The sequence below is a fragment of the Cygnus atratus genome, chromosome 15 (genome assembly GCF_013377495.2).
Source record: "Cygnus atratus isolate AKBS03 ecotype Queensland, Australia chromosome 15, CAtr_DNAZoo_HiC_assembly, whole genome shotgun sequence".
Lineage (NCBI taxonomy): Eukaryota > Metazoa > Chordata > Aves > Anseriformes > Anatidae > Cygnus > Cygnus atratus.
Window position 1 is genome coordinate 11,501,780 of NC_066376.1, and position 15,732 is coordinate 11,517,511.

The 15,732-nt window shown below is 62.5% G+C and overlaps 3 protein-coding genes across 4 annotated transcripts; 1 reads left to right on the forward strand and 2 right to left on the reverse strand.

Moving 5' to 3' along the window:
- Positions 1 to 482: 482 nt before the first annotated feature.
- PTX4 (pentraxin 4) lies at positions 483 to 2,122 on the reverse strand. The gene is made up of 3 exons (XM_035548991.1): positions 1,994 to 2,122; positions 1,365 to 1,875; positions 483 to 1,117 (listed from the first exon to the last, which is right to left on the reverse strand). The coding sequence occupies exons 1-3, from the start codon at positions 2,120 to 2,122 to the stop codon at positions 483 to 485; spliced, it is 1,275 nt and encodes a 424-aa protein (XP_035404884.1).
- A 1,749-nt stretch (positions 2,123 to 3,871) lies between these two features.
- On the forward strand, positions 3,872 to 10,485 carry ECI1 (enoyl-CoA delta isomerase 1). Of its 2 annotated transcripts, XM_035549010.2 has the most exons (7): positions 3,872 to 4,002; positions 4,378 to 4,497; positions 5,364 to 5,491; positions 6,102 to 6,248; positions 7,632 to 7,753; positions 8,125 to 8,303; positions 9,970 to 10,485. In XM_035549010.2, exons 1-7 carry the CDS (start codon positions 3,963 to 3,965, stop codon positions 10,134 to 10,136), a joined length of 903 nt encoding a protein of 300 aa, XP_035404903.1. In that variant the 5' UTR covers positions 3,872 to 3,962; the 3' UTR covers positions 10,137 to 10,485. The 2 variants fall into 2 exon arrangements, with proteins under 2 accessions (XP_035404903.1, XP_035404904.1); XM_035549011.2 differs by lacking the exons at positions 3,872 to 4,002; positions 4,378 to 4,497 and adding an exon at positions 5,074 to 5,234.
- Positions 10,486 to 10,713: 228 nt separating this feature from the next.
- LOC126913488 (deoxyribonuclease-1-like 2) lies at positions 10,714 to 14,022 on the reverse strand. The gene is made up of 8 exons (XM_050713859.1): positions 13,876 to 14,022; positions 13,467 to 13,555; positions 12,439 to 12,522; positions 12,187 to 12,287; positions 11,970 to 12,082; positions 11,615 to 11,769; positions 11,422 to 11,518; positions 10,714 to 10,764 (listed from the first exon to the last, which is right to left on the reverse strand). Exons 1-8 carry the CDS (start codon positions 14,020 to 14,022, stop codon positions 10,714 to 10,716), a joined length of 837 nt encoding a protein of 278 aa, XP_050569816.1.
- Positions 14,023 to 15,732: the final 1,710 nt, after the last annotated feature.

Genomic DNA, 15,732 nt, shown 5'->3' on the forward strand with positions numbered 1-15,732 from the left:
CCGGCCCCACGCCTCAGAGCCTCGGCACCCCCCGGGTGAGAGCAGTGCTGGGAGCGCTCAGCTGCCTCCTTCAGGTGCTCAGCCCCACGGGGAGGCACAGCGCCGTGACCAGACGCGGGGGCTCCGCATCACTGCTGTGAAAATCGCATCACAGCCCGGAAAATCAGATTACGCTTCCCCGCTGAACCCTGGCTGCCCAGCTCCTGTGCCCTGCCTCAGCACGCACCGTGCCCTGGAGCTGGTGGCATGCCCTGGCCGGGGCAGCAGCTCTGCAGGCAGCGAGCAGGGAGGGAAGGGGTGCGGGGGTACCTCTGCCTGGTGCCCCCAACACCTCAAACCAGCCTGCAGCTTCCCAGGGGATACAACAGCCCACCAGCGGCGGCCTGGCCACGAGACAGCCCGCTGCCTGGTGTCCCAGCACCCAGGGGGACGTGGCTCGCACCAGCCAGGCACCACGAGCCACCAGTGAGCTGCCGGGCTCGTCACGGGCAGTGCTCGAGGCAGGTGCACGCCACCCTCTGCACCTCACCCTGCAGGGAGGCATTGGCCAGAGTCAGGAGGGGCCTGCGGGGCAGCCCCTGGCCAGTTGCCATGCTGGCCACCTCCCCGGGCATGAGAGCCCGGCTCCAGAGGGCCAAGCCGGCCAGCCGGCCCACAAAGGCTCCCGTGGGGCTAAATCCCACTCTGACGTGGCCCTGCGGCTGGCCTAGCACCAGTGAGCTGCCAGCGGGAATTTCATAGCCCTGCTGGAAGCCAGAGCCGGCGGCCAGCAGCCTCCTGTCCACGTAGAAGCGGTACTGGCCCCGGCCGGAGGACCAGATGAGGCAGAGGTGGTGCCATTTGCCATCCAGGAGCGGTGTCACTGGGAGCTCCCGAAACGCTGTGTCCCCGATGACAAAACACGCGGATCCAGGATCCCTGTCCCGGCCGTGCACGGCCAGCTTGCTGTCCCCGTCCTCGCTGGCGTAGTACAGGACGGTGCCGAGGCGGGGGGCCGGGGTGAGCACCCAGGTGCAGAGCGACAGCGCCCACAGCCCCGCGCGCAGCCCTGGCCGCAGGACAGCCGCGTTGCTGGCAGAGGCGCTGGGGAAGAGCAGCACTGGGCCCACGTCGCAGGCTGGGGAAGGAGAGCAGCGCTCAGCCAGGGCTGCAAGGATGAATGTCCCTGGTGCCCTGGCATGGGCCATGCAACCTCTTTAACTCCCACTGCAGGATCTGAGTGCAGTCCTGCGTTTTAAAATTGAACTAAAGGGCAGAGAGCTCTGCCTCCTGCCAGCACTGGGGCTTGAACACCCCGCCCACACACTCCCCCAGCCAAGCCTGGCGGCAGCAGGAAGCAGCCACCCCTCTGGGCCCGCACCTACCTGTCCCCAGCTGCTCCTGGGGGCCCGTGGCCGTGGCAGACAGCGCCGCTGTGACAGCCTGGGCGTCACGAAGGGGCTCCGTGTCCTCCATGGGCATCCCGATGGTCCCAGTCTCCACCAGCAGCCGGTGCCCTTCCTCCCACAGCTGCTGCCTCACCTTCAGGGGCCGAGGGCTGGCAGTGCTGGGGGGCACGGGGCCCCGTGGCTCATGCTGGCTGCGGACTGTGTCCCACAGGCTGTGTGGCTCAGCACCAGCCTCAGGGCGAGTGAGCAGGTGGTGCCGGGGGGTCAGGCCACCCACCGTCCCCTCCAGCCACTTCACCCTGCGGTGCAGCCGCCGGCCAGCAGCAGCCAGGCGGGCCAGCTCGGCACCCAGGACGGCCCGGGCTGCGTCGGCCGCCTCCGCCTGCTCTGCCAGCACCTGAAACCGTCTGTCGATGTTGTAGGAGATGTTGTAGTTCCTGGCGATGCTCTGGAGATGGCTCAGCGTCACCTCCTGGAAACGGCGAAACTGCAACGGAGCAGGGTGAAGCAGCCGCCCTGCTGGATGAACCCACGTCCATCCTGCTGAGCACCCCTCCCAGGGGCCCACGATGCTGCAGCCCCCCCGGGCCAGCCCGTGCACCCACCTGCTCCTCCAGCATCCGCAGCCGCTGGAGCACGGGGCCAGTGCGGGCTGCGGGTCCCGGTGCCTCGGGCAGGCCACCCCGCAGGGCGGCAGCGAGGAGCAGGCAGAGGGGCAGCACCGTCCCCGCCATGCCGCTGCCGGACGCCGTCTGCCCACACGGCACGGCCGGCCCCAGACTTGGCCCCCGCACTGCTCCCTGGGGCAGGCTCCGCCGTGATGAGATTCACAGGCGGTGCTGGCGTGGCCCAGCTGCCGCCGAGGCCAGTCCCGGGAGCTGCCCCCGCCATCCGCCCCGGCCTGGCTGTCCCGGTGGGAGAATCAGAGCGGTGCAGGGCCGGCAGGGCACGCAGGGTGAGCAGGGCAGGGCACGGCAGGGCAGGGCAGTGCAGGACAGAACAGAGTGGGGCAGTCGAGGACAGAACAGGACGGTGCAGGGCAGTGCAGGACAGAGCAGAGCGGTGCAAGACAGAGAGGGGCAGTGCAGGACAGGACAGGAAGGTGCAGGATGGCGCAAGATCATGCTCATAGAATCACAGAGGCATTAAGGTTGGGAAAGCCCTCCAAGATCATCTGGTCCAACCACCCCCCTACCACCACTGTCACCCACTGAACCACGTCCCTAAGCACCACGTCCAACCTTTCCTTAAACGCCCCCAGGGACGGTGACTCCCCCACCTCCCTGGGCAACCCGTCCCAATGCCTGACTGCTCTTTCTGAGCAGAAATGTCTCCTCATTTCCAACCTGAACCTCCCCTGGCACAACTTGAGGCCGTTCCCTCTAATCCTTTCACTAGTTGCCCGTGAGAAGAGGCCGACCCCCAGCTCCCCCCACCTTCCTTTCAGGCAGTTGCGGAGAGCAATAAGGTCTCCCCTGAGCCTCCTCTTCTCCAGACCAAACACCCCCAGCTCCCTGAGCCGCTCCTCACAGGACTTGTGTTCCAGGCCCTTCACCAGCTTCGTAGCCCTTCTCTGGACACACTCCAGGGCCTCGATGTCCTTCTTGTAGTGAGGGGCCCAAAGCTGAACACAGCACTCGAGGTGCGGCCTCACCAGAGCTGAGTACAGGGGGACGATCACCTCCCTGGTCCTGCAGGCTGCACTATTCCTGATACAAGCCAGGATGCCGTTGGCCTTCTTGGCCACCTGGGCACACTGCCGGCTCATGTTCACACGAGCATCAACCGACACCCCCAGCTCCTTTTCCTCTGCACAGCTTTTGAGCCTCTCTGCCCCAAGCCTGTAGCGCTGCATGGGGTTGCTGTGGCCAAAGCGCAGGACCCAGCACTGAGCCATGTTGAGCCTCATCCCGCTGACCTCTGCCCATCGACCCAACCTGTCCAGGTCCCTCTGCAGGGCCTCCCTACCCTCTGGCAGATCGACGCTTCCCCCCAGCTTGGTGTCGTCTGCGAACTTGCTGAGGCGCGCTCAAGCCCCTCACCCAAACCATCGGTTAAGACGTTAACGAGGCTGGGCCCCAGCACCGACCCCCGGGAACACCGCTGGGGCCCGGGCACCGGCCGGCCGTCACGCCGCTCACCACCGCTCCCCGGGCCCAGCCCGCCGTTAGCCCAGCGCTGCGCCTGGCCCGGCCACGGGCTGCCGGCGGGGCGGGGCGGCCGGTACGGCGTGGGGCGGGGCTTAACGGCGGGGGCGGGGCTTAACGGCGGGGGCGGGGCTTAACGGCAGTGGGCGAGGCTTAACGGCGGGGGCGGGGCTTAACGGCAGCGGGCGTGGCTTAACGGCGGGGGCGGGGCTTAACGGCAGAGGGCGGGGCTTAACGGCAGGGGCGTGGATTAACGGCGGGGGCGGGGCTCAACAGCAATGGGCGTGGCTTAACGCACGGGGCGTGGCTTAACGGCAGGGGGCGTGGTTTAACGCGGGGGCGGGGTTTAACGGCGGGGGCGGGGTTTAACGGCGGGGGCGGGCCCGCCCCCAGGCCCCGCCGCGTCTCCTTGACCCTCCGGCAGGAAATGGCGGCGCCGGCCCTCGCCCGCTGCGTGGCCAGGCCAGGTGCGGTGCGGTGCGGTGCCTGCCCCGCGGGTGGCGGGTCCCTGACGGGGGTGAGGGGGCTTCGCCACAGCCCCCCGGGGGGCCCCTTCGCCCCCCTCTGTGCGTCGCGGTGTCCCCACTCCGGGTCTCCGTGCCCCCCGTGTCCTCCGTTTCCCCGTGCCCCCCACGCCCCCCGTACCCCCACACCCCCCTATCTCCGTGTCCCCCACGCTCCCCCCGTACCCCCGTACCCCCGTGCCCCCCGTGCCCCCCGCGGTGCCGCCCCGCCGCCCCTCTCGGTGTCCCCGTCCCCCCGCCCGCCGCCCCCCCGCGCAGCAGCTCCGTGGGGCGCAGCCCCGCCGCGCTCACCTCAGCTCCCCCCCCCGCCGCCCCCAGGGATGCTGCCCTTCGGCCAGACGTGGGGCAGAGCCGCCCGGCGGCCCCCCGGCCCCCCGCCCGCCCAGCGCCGCGCCTTCAGCAACAACAGGGTCCTGGTGGAGCTGGACGAGAGCGCAGGTACGGCTCGTGGCACCGGGCGGCACCGGGCCGTGGGGTTGGGGATGGGGGTGTCACGGGTGGCGGGCGCTCGGTGTGGCCAGGAGCCCCCCGCGAGCAGCACGCAGCCCCTGGGTGACGCCGTGGGGTGCCCGCCGTGGGGTCTCGTGCCTGAGCGTTGTCCCCCCGGTGTCGTCTCCGCTTTGGGGACCCGATGGAGCAGCACAGGGCTCCCGCAGCGAGCAGCTGCTGGGGGTTTCTTGTGCTGGCTGCCAGGAATAGCTGTCACAGGGCCGTGCCCCCGCGCTGAACGGAACGCGCCTCCTTGGCGCGCCCCGGGGCCTGCCTCTGCCCGCTGGGCCTGTCCTCGTGCTGTCCCCAGCAGGCAGCTGCAGCAGGCAGCGAGCACTCGGCGGGGGGCTCGTGAAGGGCCCTTGGGGCAGGGCCGTGCTGCTCGGGAGGGACGAGGGGTCGGAGTCCACCCCACGCCGCTGGCCAAGGTGGCTTGCTAGTCCCTGGGCACGGTACAAGCCGGTGGCCTGGCCTCATCTGGCTGAGCTGGGGAGGAGGGAGCGGCGCGGTGGGGACACCCTGAAGGCGGCTGGCTTGGGACGCGTGGCACGGCCACCGAACACCGCGGGGACGGCTGCGGGCTCACGCCAGCTGAGCTGGGCTTGCGGGCAGATCCGGGTACAGGCAGAGGCCCTGCCCTTGGCCCCAGGGCTCTGGGGGCTTTTTGAAGAATGAAGTTTGAAAAGGTACGATCTGGGTAAAGTGGGAAAACAGGAAGGCAGACGAAACACCTGTCTTGGGCAAGACAGGTGTATGTGTGGTGCGTGCTGCCGTGGCAAGGGGTTTCTGATGTCTCTGTGTTTACCATGGCACAGGTGTAGCTACGATGAAGTTTAAGAGCCCTCCGGTTAACAGCCTCAGCCTGGACTTCCTCACCGAGTTTTGCATAAGCTTGGAGAAGCTGGAGAACGACCGGGCCTGCCGGGGCGTGATCCTCACATCCGTACGTGTTGCCCTGCGATTGCAGTGCAAGCTGCAGGGCAGCTTGGCAGGCATGGGTGCCCTTCCCTTGCTCATGTTTGGTCTGGCGTGTGAGGACCAGGAAGCAGCTTTAATTGGCTCTGGAAGCAGGGGCAAGGGATGCTTGAAAGGCCAACGGTCTTTCTTCTGTGGCCTTTTCTACTGCAAGAATAACAACAAAGTATTGTCGTTTGGCATTAAAATCAAGCCTGCTTATCTGCAAACGTGACGAATCCTTTGAGATCTCTTGAACTGCCCAGAAGGTGCTAGGGAAGCCAGAATGTGTTTTCAGATGTGATGCTGGTACGAGGTCATGCCCAGGAATGGGACAGGGCAAGTTTCGTGCTGCGTGGCTGTTGGACCCACACAGGGACTTTGATGATGAAAAATCTTGGTGCAAGCAAAGAATCCCAGCCCTGCAGGACGTGGTGATGTAATGATCCAGGCCACAGGAGCACTGGGGAGATTGTTGCAGAACCCCAAAAGGCCCTGCTAGGTTTAGCCAGAGCATCCCCCTTCCACAGACTGCCAGGCTTTAGAAGGTTAAAGGGTCACTGCTAATCTTGGTAATGTTCGTATTTTCCTGATTTCAGGCTGTCCCCAAAATCTTCTCGTCTGGCCTGGACATCACCGAGATGTGTGGGAAGAGCACAGAGCACTATGCTGAGTTCTGGAGGGCCGTGCAGGAGATGTGGCTCCGGCTGTACAGCTCCAACATGGTGACAGTCGCTGCAGTCAATGCAAGTCCTTTAGATCTGCCTTCCTAGCTGCCCCGCGTGGTCTGTCGCTTGCTGGGCTTGTTTGCGATGTGTGGGCAGGGACAGCCAAAAAATCAGGTTTGCCAGTGCTGAAACAAATGCAGCGTTGGGATGTCTGGGCAAAGTACGTGTCGGCAGGTTTGGTGCGCTGGGGTGTGGGAATGCATGGAAGCGGGCGATGTCGCAGGCTCCGAGTAAGCTGCGCGTGCTGCGGAGGTGTAGCAGCGCGTCGGTGGCGTTGGAGAGCTTGCACAGCACTCGTGTCTGGGGGGCTCGGACCTAGATGTCCTTGGCACAGCAGTGCTTTTTGCAGCAAGAGCCATTCCCGGCCCCAGGAACTCATCTGGAAGCCTGTCCTGCATGCTGGAGAGCCAGGAGGAGGGCTGTAGGCCAGTGTTAAAGCCCAGGGGGGCATCCGTGGCTGGTGAGTACCAGAGAAGCCCAGCAGTCAGGGCAGGAGGAGTCCAAAGGACGCCTGTCACGTGCATACCATCTGCTTTTTCACAAATGAGACTCGTCGGAGTTGCCCGGGGTTGTTTGTTTGGCTGTTGCGCCGCTTTGATAGCTGGAGGGGAGGAGATGGGGAGGGAGCTGTGCAGCGCTGCAAAGAATTATCCTCGGCCCTCTGGGCAGTGGTGCTTTGGACCCTGGGTGGTGGAATACGTCGTTAGTCCTTTTTTCACTGGCTTGTGCTTCTCCAGCCACAGCTCTTGGCCAGCAGGGAAGTGCTCCACAGACATGTTACCCACACGCTGTCTTGTTTCCATTTTTCAGTGCAGTGCTGCTTTGGCAGCTCGTGGTTCTGTGTCTGCCAGTAGGCTGTCTTTGAAGGTGGCTGGGTCTCTGACCAGCATCCCACAAGCATCCTGTGCAGGGCTAAGCAATCACTGAGTCATGGCTGAAATGGAAGTTTTATATATGGATGGTGTTACAAAGCCCTTGCACAGAAACATTTCTGTGGCATTGAGGGTTACAAAATCATAAGAAAATGCCATAAGACATCTCCACTGCAAGGTTTGCAAGCGCAAGTAGCGCTTTCTCTGCAGGAGTCTGTGAACTAAAGAGTGAAACTCAATGGGAACAGATCGGTTAATTAGATTTCCAGGCTGTGGAATGCAAGAAACAGAGAGCACTTAAAAAAAAAAAAAAAAAAAAAAAAAACTCTTGTAAGCATATCAGAAATCTTCTTTAGTGGCTGCTTTAAATCAGGTGGTTGGAATCTTGGGGAGGGGGGAACATCTGCTCTGGCCACGGCAGCTCTGTCACTGTACGTATTCCCTGTTCTGGAGAAAACGGGGACACGCGGACATTTGTAGCTAGAGCACTAGGGCTGACCTAGACTCACTCCTTCCTTCTCCTTGTCAGGGATCCAGTCCGGCCGGAGGCTGTCTCATTGCCTTGACGTGTGACTACAGAATCATGGCAGAGAACCCCAAATTCAGCATTGGCCTGAACGAAGCCCAGCTGGGCATTGTGGCTCCCTTCTGGTAGGCCAGTGTCTTTCACTTCTATTGTTATGAGTAGGTCTCCAAAAAGAGTTCACAGGGTTTATTAATAAGCTGTAACTGGCCACTGAGATGTAGTTCTGTGTGTCCTTCCCAACAGAGCGTTAAGGTAGTCGCAGCTGCGGTACCTCATTTCTTTGTCCTGTCCTGTATGTATCCAAAAAGTTTTCAGGCTGCGGAACGTTCTGACGTCCTGTTTGCAGCCTCCACCCGCAAGGATCTCAGTCCTGACTCCGCGGTCAACTCTAAAACTAGTGCTGGGAGATCTCCGTGGTCACGCTCAGTCTGGGAGTATGCTTTTCTGTGGGTACAGGGTGTGTATCTGCAAAAGCTTTTCCTCCCATCTCTTCTAGGTTTAAGGACACATTTGTCAACGTTGTGGGACATCGAGTTGCTGAACGTTCCCTCCAGCTGGGCTCCCTCCACTCTGCACCTGAGGCCCACAGGATTGGCCTTGTGGACGAGCTGGTGCCAGAGGAAAAGCTGAAGGACAGGGCCATGGCTGTTATGCAGCAGTGGCTGGCTCTTCCCGGTAAGGGAGGCACCTCCTGCAGACTGCTGCTGCCTCCTGGGCAATGACCGAATGCAGAAGCAGGGATTTTACCCGTGTAGGAGAGAGAGGCATTGAGGCTGGTACCTGGGAGCTACGTATCTGTTGGTACTGGAGGTGTGAGTGGCTGGGAGGTAGGAAAGCTCAGCAAAGTGGTCCAAGCAGCCTTGGGCTATCAGGGATGTGCTTGCCACACAGGACGGTGTGCTGGGTGCACAAGGCACTTGCCTCCAGCTCAGCTCACTCTGCCAGCGCTGCTGAGTTGATCCGGAGGTGCCTGAGCTCCAGATTCAAACTGGATCCCTTTGTTTGTCAGCGGAGGTGTTAACCCAGCATATGAGCTAATCCTGCCCTGCTGGAGGGAGAGGAAAATCCTGCAGAGCTGGGGTGGGTGGGAGTGCCTGGGTGGCTGCCAGCCTGCCCTTTGGAGGAGCGGTGTGGATCAGCTCTTAGTACTCCCTTAGCTGAGGTGGAGCTGGAGGCGTTAGGACAGACAGCAAATGCAAACATCACGTGCGTGTGTGGGCTGCTCCATGGCTCCTGGGCCAGGAGAGGGCTCTCCACAGGCCACGGCTAGGTTTGTTTTATCCCATTGCATGCCACCTCTGAAGTGCTGCAGTTAGGTGCAGCTACGTATCACCCTTGGCAGTTCGTTCTATAGAAATCTGAATGGAACTGGGCAGAAATGGGCAGGTCCCAGGACTGTCACTTAAGTGTCCTGGTTTTGGAGGAGGGTCCCTAAACATCTCTCTGGCCCTGCTGTCTTGGTGTTAGAGTGAAACCAGCTGGTCCTCAGCCCCTGAGAGTGGGGAGCATGTCTTTGTTGTGCTCTCTCGTGGCTTCCAGGAGGCACCGTGCAGGTCCTTCTTCAGAGCCTTAAGTCAGAGCCAACGAGTTTGTCTGGGTGAAGATACCCATGAAGGTGCTAAAGCCATTTTGGGTTCTCAGTATGTGGGGTTTCACCCGCGTTTCACAGTTCCTGTTGCCACACTCTGAGAGCATGTTTGCAACATCAGTGCAATAGATTTGTGTCTGCATTGTTGCATGTAGGGCGTGAGCAGATGTGTGCTTGAGGCCTTGGTTCCAGCAACCAGCGCTGCTCCAGCAGCATCCCCATATCCGTGCTGAATTATGCAGGCTGGAGCAGGGATCACAGCGCAGAGCCTGCAGTTGGTGGGGACAATGCTGCTGGCTTTTGTATGGCATGTTTGGCATGAACAGAATGTCTTTCCAGAGGTCAAAGGGGTCTGGGTTGGGAGAGCTTGGAGCCAGAGCAGTTTCAGATAACAGAATTTTGTTCGGTTACTGCCATCCTGAGCCCAGCGACGGGCATTTGGGTGAGGGCTGGGCTCTAGAGGGCGCAAAGAGAAGGAGGGTGCACAACTCGTTCTGTAATTTGTCCCAGTAGATCAGTCATTTCCCCACCAAGGGATAGAGTTTACAATTTATTGTATGAGAATGTATCCAGTTCAGCTTCCAGATGGTGGGTGGTTTTTACACCTTTCCCTGCTGGTTTAAAGAGCCCACCAGCCCTTCGGTGTGCGCGACCTCTGCTTTGGAGGTACCAGCACGTGGTGACAGGGGTCGAGAGGTGGTTGATAACAGTGGGGACCGTGCATGCCCCCCATCCTCACTCTCCTCTCCACAGACCATGCCCGTCAGCTCACCAAGACCATGATGAGGAAGGCAGTGCTGGACCGGCTGGTAGCTCACCGGGAAGAAGACGTTCAGAACTTCATCAGCTTCATCTCAAAAGAGTCCATCCAGAAGTCCCTCCGCATGTACATGGAGATGCTGAAGAAGAAGAAGAGCTGAGGAGCCAGCCAGCTGGGGCTCGGTCCCAGGAGCTTTCATGACCCTCCAAAACACTGCAGTAGGTGTAGACTTGCACGCTGAAGCCATCTGCAGTGTCAGCGCCTGGTGACGTGCTGCCTGCTCCTGTGGCTGCCCCAACCAACCCTTCCCGGTAGTCCCCATAGAGTGCCTGACACCACTGCTGCCTTCCTGAGAGCAAGGAGAGCTGTTTGCTCAGCTCACCCAAGGAACAGACAGGGAGAGTCTTGACAGCACTGCAGCCTCAGCCTGCGGGTCCTTGGATGTCCTCCCTCCTGTCCAACAGCTAATTGTGAAAATGGAATTTGTCAATAAAGTCTTTGATGAGGTAGGGATGGGTGCTTCATTCCTGAGCCTGTCTGCAGTCACTGCTTGCTTCCTGGATCCTGGCGGACTGGGGGGGCTCTGCCGGGAGCCCGAGGGGCTGGCTGTCACCCTTCTCCAGACCGCACTCGGGAGCAGCCCACGTGCAGGGCTCGTGGATGGGGCTGCAGAGCGCCTTCGTGGGGGTGGTCGTGGGAGCTGGAGCTGGATCGTGGTCTGCGGCTGCAGGAGGAGCTCAAGCCATCAGCTTCACCTCAACCGGGTAGTGGTCGCTGACTGCCAGGGCCTGCAGGAGGGCGAGAGGGAGGCGGGGAGGTGTAATGCAAGGGTTGGGTGAGCCCTGACCCCTCGTGGTGCTGGTGGGGCCGGCGGGGCAGCTGTCACTGCTGTGCGAGACCCTTCTGCCTGCTGGCGGGGGACAGGATAACTCCAGCCCTGGAGTCGCGAGGTCCTGCCTCTGCCATGCCTGCTCCTGCCCGTGAAAGGCCACAAAAACGCTCATCTCTTCACCGCAGGGACAGGCAATAACCCCAAATTCCCCCTCTTTTTTCCACCCGTGGGTCTCCCAGCACCCAGGGCTCCACGTTAGCTGGGTGTGGGTGGCTGCTGTGCCCCAGGAGGGGAGTGTGCCTAATGTGAGGGGCTGCGTGTGTCTGCTGGTGTCCCCACAGCCTGGCACGGGGCAGGGACACAGGTGCCATGGCCATAGCCACCTTGGGCTGCTGCTGAGGCTGCTTTAAACCCGCATTAGAGCTGACACTTAAATGCAGCAGCTACCTTGCTGCAGCTGGGCTGCCTAATCCTGAACAAATGCTGGCAGCCCCGCAGTGTCAGGATGTCTTTGCTGCACCCGGAGCTGCCTGGGGCAACTTGGCTTTGCTGCCCCGGGCATCTCCGGGTGCAGCAAAGACACCCTAAGCCCCAGTTCGTGATCCCTGCTCACCTCCTCCTGCTCCAGCTGGAAAGCGCGCTGGAAATTGTAAACAGTGGCCGAGTTCGGCACGATGCTCCTCTTCAGCTTGGCGCCGCACACCACGATCCTGCAAGGGAGCAACGCGCGGTGGGTGCCGCTCCTGCCCCTGCTGGTGGGGGGAGATGGGCAGGGGGGCACCGGGGACCGCGGTGGTGGTGCTGACCTGTCATAGGCACAGTCCGACTTCCCCACGGTGGTGTCGGAGCTGTCGGGGATCAGCCACTTGAAGATGTCGCTGGTGCGCAGGCGGATGGAGGACCAGTCGCTCGGCTTGACGTAGGCGCAGTCGGCGTTGAAGTCCCCCAGAAACACGATGTTCTGCGGGAAGGGCGGCACGGGGGCTGATGGCAGGGCTGCCTCTGCCCCAAAACCGGCCGTCCCAGCCCTGAAGCCGGCTTTGCCCCGTTGTGGCAGGGCCCCCGGCCCCAACGCCCTCGTGCCCACCGTGCTCATCTGGGAGCGGGGACCCGGCGTGGGTCACGCCGTGCCCAGGGCCCAGTGCTGCCAGGGGTACTCACGTCGGTCCCCCACTTGTTGACCACAGCCAGGTAGACGTCGTAGAGCGCGTCGATCTCGGCGGCAGCGTCGTGCGGGGCCGAGTGCAGCGGCACCATCACAAACTCCCCTGCCTCTGCGGGGAGAGGGACATGAGCCCGCGTGGCCACAGCCCCATGGACACCCCGTGCATCCCCCCCAAGAGGGGCTGGCACCGTCCCCCTCCTTCCCACCACTTACTGGTGTGGGGCGCTGAGACCCTCAGGATGAATGGCTCCCGGCTGAAGATGTCCTGCGGGTCCTCGTACTGGTAGGTGTCCACCACCGACACGACGTCCGTCCTGCGGGACCGAGGGGACGGTGACGCTGGGGCTTGGCCCTGCCATGGTGGCTTTGGTGTCCTGAGCCCCAGCAGGTGACGTGGGGCCATCCTGGCCCCTGCGTCCCCTCCGCGGCACCCGAGGTGGGACAGCAGCATGCCCACCCCGTTACCTGTAGATGAAGAGGTACATCTCCTTGTAGTTCTCCCGTCCCAGGGGCCCACTGATCTCGTAGTCATACGGGGATGAGGACACGCTGCAGAGATGAAAAGGACGGACAGTGACGTGGCTGTCATGGTGCTGGCACAGCCCTGGGGTGGCCCTGGCTCTGCTGGCCCCAGGGGCACCGCAGCCTCGCCGCGGGCGGCACCGCGAGCCACCTGCTGTCCCCACCGCCGCGTGGTGACCCCAGCCATCCTCCCCACGCCCCGGCAGGACACGGGGCTGGTCCCTGTCCCCCATTGCTCTGCAGGGATGCTCCCCATAGTCATTTGCATCCAAGTTAAACGAGGTTAATTGGCTGCCGCAGGGCGCGGCGTCACCCTCGCTGCCACGGTGGCTTTGTGGTGATGCCGGAGGGGGGAACTGAGGGGCGAGGGCGCGGGCCGGGCGTAGCTGCGGAGGGGCCTCCACCCCGGCCCGGCCGTCGCCCAGAACTGGGTCCCCTGCATGCCCGTGGCAGCCTGGGCTACCTGCAGCTTTGTGCCCATGGCACAGCCCCCTCTGCCACCCCATGGATTTGTCAGGTTTGGCCACGCGGAGCCCCCGGAGAGCCACGGTCCCACCACGTGCCCTTCGCCCCTGCGTCTTCATCCCCAGCCTTGGCTTTGCCCTGTCCTGTTGCATTTTTCAGACTCGATGTGACAGAGTTTTAGTTCCTTTCCATCTCCTGCATTCAGGTGTGATTTCAGCTTTCACGAAGGTTTTGCACCACTTGCACCCCTTTTCCCGCTGGATCGTTCACAGCGGCTGCTCAAAGCTTCGGCACAGTGCCCAGCGAGCTCCAGGCTGTTCCTCCCCGTTTCATCTCACAAAGCTCCAGCATTTTCTCTTATTCCCCTTTCTGAAAACAAACGCTCTTCCAATGTTTTTTGTTGTTGTTGTTGTTTGTTTGCCTTTTATTGCTCAAGCAGCTTTGCTTTCCCTGCCTAACGCCAGCATTTTGCTGCCGGGTGGCTCCAGCCCCGGCCCTGCTCGTACCTGTTGAGCTGCTCCATGAGCTCGGTGACGGCGCTGAGGTCGGAGTCGCGCACCTCCTGCACCAGCACGATGTCGTAGCGGTGCAGGACCTGCGGGGACAGGAGCGATGGCAATGGCTTGGGGTGCTAGGGTGGTGAGCAGGGACCCCACGGCAGCACTGGCATGATGAGCAGGGACCCCCACAGCAGCGCTGGGGTGACCCACATGTCCCTCGGTGCCGAGGCAGATGTCCCCATAGAGGCTCAGAGGGAACACAAGGTGTCCCTGACATGACCCACATCACCCTCCACCAAGCCAGGACATCCCTGGCACCAGGAAGATGTCCAGCCATGGCCATGTCCCTGGCACAGGAGCTGTATTGTGGCTCCATGCATACAGCCCATCCCCACGCAGCACCAGCCGTACTCACGTTGACGATGATGTCCGCCACGGCCTCATCAGACATCTTGCTGTCACCAAACGCCTGGATGTTGAAGGCACCGATGCGCAGTGTGGCGGTGGCTGGGCACAGGAGAGCCGCAGCCAGCAGGGACAGTGTCAGCACCATGGTCCCCATCCTGCTGGGAGGGATGCTGAGCCGCAGGGAAGTAGCAATGGGAGCCAGGGTTTGCTCTGGGCTTGGAAATATGCGTCATATTTGGGGATAAAGTGAAGAAATCCATTTAGGTCCTTCCTATGTGCCATGCCACAGCCCACGGAGGACTGCCACCGCTTCGCTGTGCTTGGCCGGGGCAGAAGAGCTGGATCTGGCTGTGCTGCCTGGGGCAGCCCGTGCAGCCAGCCCGGGCTGTCTGCTGCGTTGCCGGTCCCAGAGGAAGACGAAGCCTGTCCTGCCGCGGTGAATCAGCTGGGAAGCGCCTCTGCCCATCGCCCGTGAGCCCTGGATCAGCCAGCTCCCGGCTCCGCTCCCCATGGGGCTGTCCTGCTCTGACTGCATGCTCCATCCCCCTCCACCTGCACCCCAGGCTGGTTTGCATCCTTCAGTTTGCTCACAGTCCCCTTTTGACCCTGCTCTGCTGTTCTGCATCCTCAAATGCGGCCACGGTCCCCCTTCATCCCCTTTTCCCTGGTGCTCCCCAAAGCTGGGAGCTTTCTGCCCTGGAATTGCACCACTCGACGGTCTCGGAAAGCGAGGAATCAAATCCCAGTTCCAGCCATCCCAGTCCCTCCAGTTCCATGGCTGAACCATGAGTGATTGCCCACACCTCCGGGCTGCCACAGCTCCCAGCCCGTCGCGCCACGGCCGCAAGAGGCACCAAGCCCCAGCTCCATCCTTACCGTGCCAAGCGCGCAGCACCTCTGCCCTCCCGGCGGCAGGGGGGCTGTTTTATTCCCAGCGGAGGTGCTGGGAAAGCAGGATGAGTCGGACACCCCCGTGGGTGTTTTGGCACAGGTTTGGGCTCCTTCCCACGTTGGGAAACCAAAACCCGCACAGCGGCAGGGTGGGGCTGGCGTCAGCACCTCTGCTCAGCGCCGCGGAGGGCACCCGGGGGGAGCGGCGGCGGTGGGGCAGCGCAGTGGGGCTGGGGGCACGCGGAGCTCAGGGGGTGCTCAGGGGGTGCCCAGCTCGCAGTGCTCCTCACCCCAGCGTCGTGCCGAGCGGCAGGGCGGGTGGCTGGGGGTAATGGCTTTAATGCAGGTGATTCAGACACGTAATTAGAAGGGACATGAGGAAATGGCGGGGTTGTTCGGGTCAAGCCAGTCAAGCCATCGGCGCCACTGCGAGCCTCCGTGCGAGGGGCCAGCTGCAAGCCCCTGCCCCATCAGCCACCCCAAGCAGCCCCAAGACGTGGCGCTGACCCCATCCCACTGGGGAAGCTGCGACATGGCTGGGACCGAGCCCCGGTGCTGGTGCTGGGCTGGTATCCCCTGCGCCACCAGCACGCTGCGTCAGGCCAGCCGAGGAAGCCGGGCTTTGGGGGGTGCTGGTGGCGGGGCAGGTGCGTGGCCGGCAGCCGGGGCCAGGGAGGTGACAGTTCCTCATGCCGGGGCTTGTTGGGCTCCGGCACACAGCACTGGGGCAGCATCCTCGCGACCCGTCATGGGTGAGTCCAGTGTCCTCAGACGCATCCACGAATTCCTGTAGGATTGCTCAGCTCGGGCTTTCCACCATCCCTGCGGGCAGTGAGTGGCCCAGTTCCTTTGGGAGAAGCATTTCCTCCTTCTCTTCCAGCATCCTCCTCTGAGCCTGGCGCCCCACCGCAGGTGCTGCCGGGACACACAGGGGCTCTCCAGGCGCAAACCAAGCTGGTGGGACCCCCACACC

What these genes read in the sequence shown, in the direction of transcription:
- ECI1 (XM_035549010.2), top strand. Translation starts at nt 3,963, where the DNA reads ATGGCGGCGCCGGCCCTCGCCCGCTGCGTGGCCAGGCCAG. An exon ending in GGGGCGTGATCCTCACATCC is followed by an intron (nt 5,492 to 6,101) that starts GTACGTGTTGCC and finishes TCCTGATTTCAG; the next exon opens with GCTGTCCCCAAAATCTTCTC. An exon ending in GCAGTGGCTGGCTCTTCCCG is followed by an intron (nt 8,304 to 9,969) that starts GTAAGGGAGGCA and finishes TCCTCTCCACAG; the next exon opens with ACCATGCCCGTCAGCTCACC.
- LOC126913488 (XM_050713859.1), bottom strand. Translation starts at nt 14,022, where the DNA reads ATGGGGACCATGGTGCTGACACTGTCCCTGCTGGCTGCGGCTCTCCTG. An exon ending in TGGCGGACATCATCGTCAAC is followed by an intron (nt 13,556 to 13,875) that starts GTGAGTACGGCT and finishes CTGTCCCCGCAG; the next exon opens with GTCCTGCACCGCTACGACAT. An exon ending in TCAACAAGTGGGGGACCGAC is followed by an intron (nt 11,770 to 11,969) that starts GTGAGTACCCCT and finishes CCCTTCCCGCAG; the next exon opens with AACATCGTGTTTCTGGGGGA.
- PTX4 (XM_035548991.1), bottom strand. Translation starts at nt 2,122, where the DNA reads ATGGCGGGGACGGTGCTGCCCCTCTGCCTGCTCCTCGCTGCCGCCCTG. An exon ending in TGCGGATGCTGGAGGAGCAG is followed by an intron (nt 1,876 to 1,993) that starts GTGGGTGCACGG and finishes GCTCCGTTGCAG; the next exon opens with TTTCGCCGTTTCCAGGAGGT. An exon ending in CCAGGAGCAGCTGGGGACAG is followed by an intron (nt 1,118 to 1,364) that starts GTAGGTGCGGGC and finishes CTCCTTCCCCAG; the next exon opens with CCTGCGACGTGGGCCCAGTG.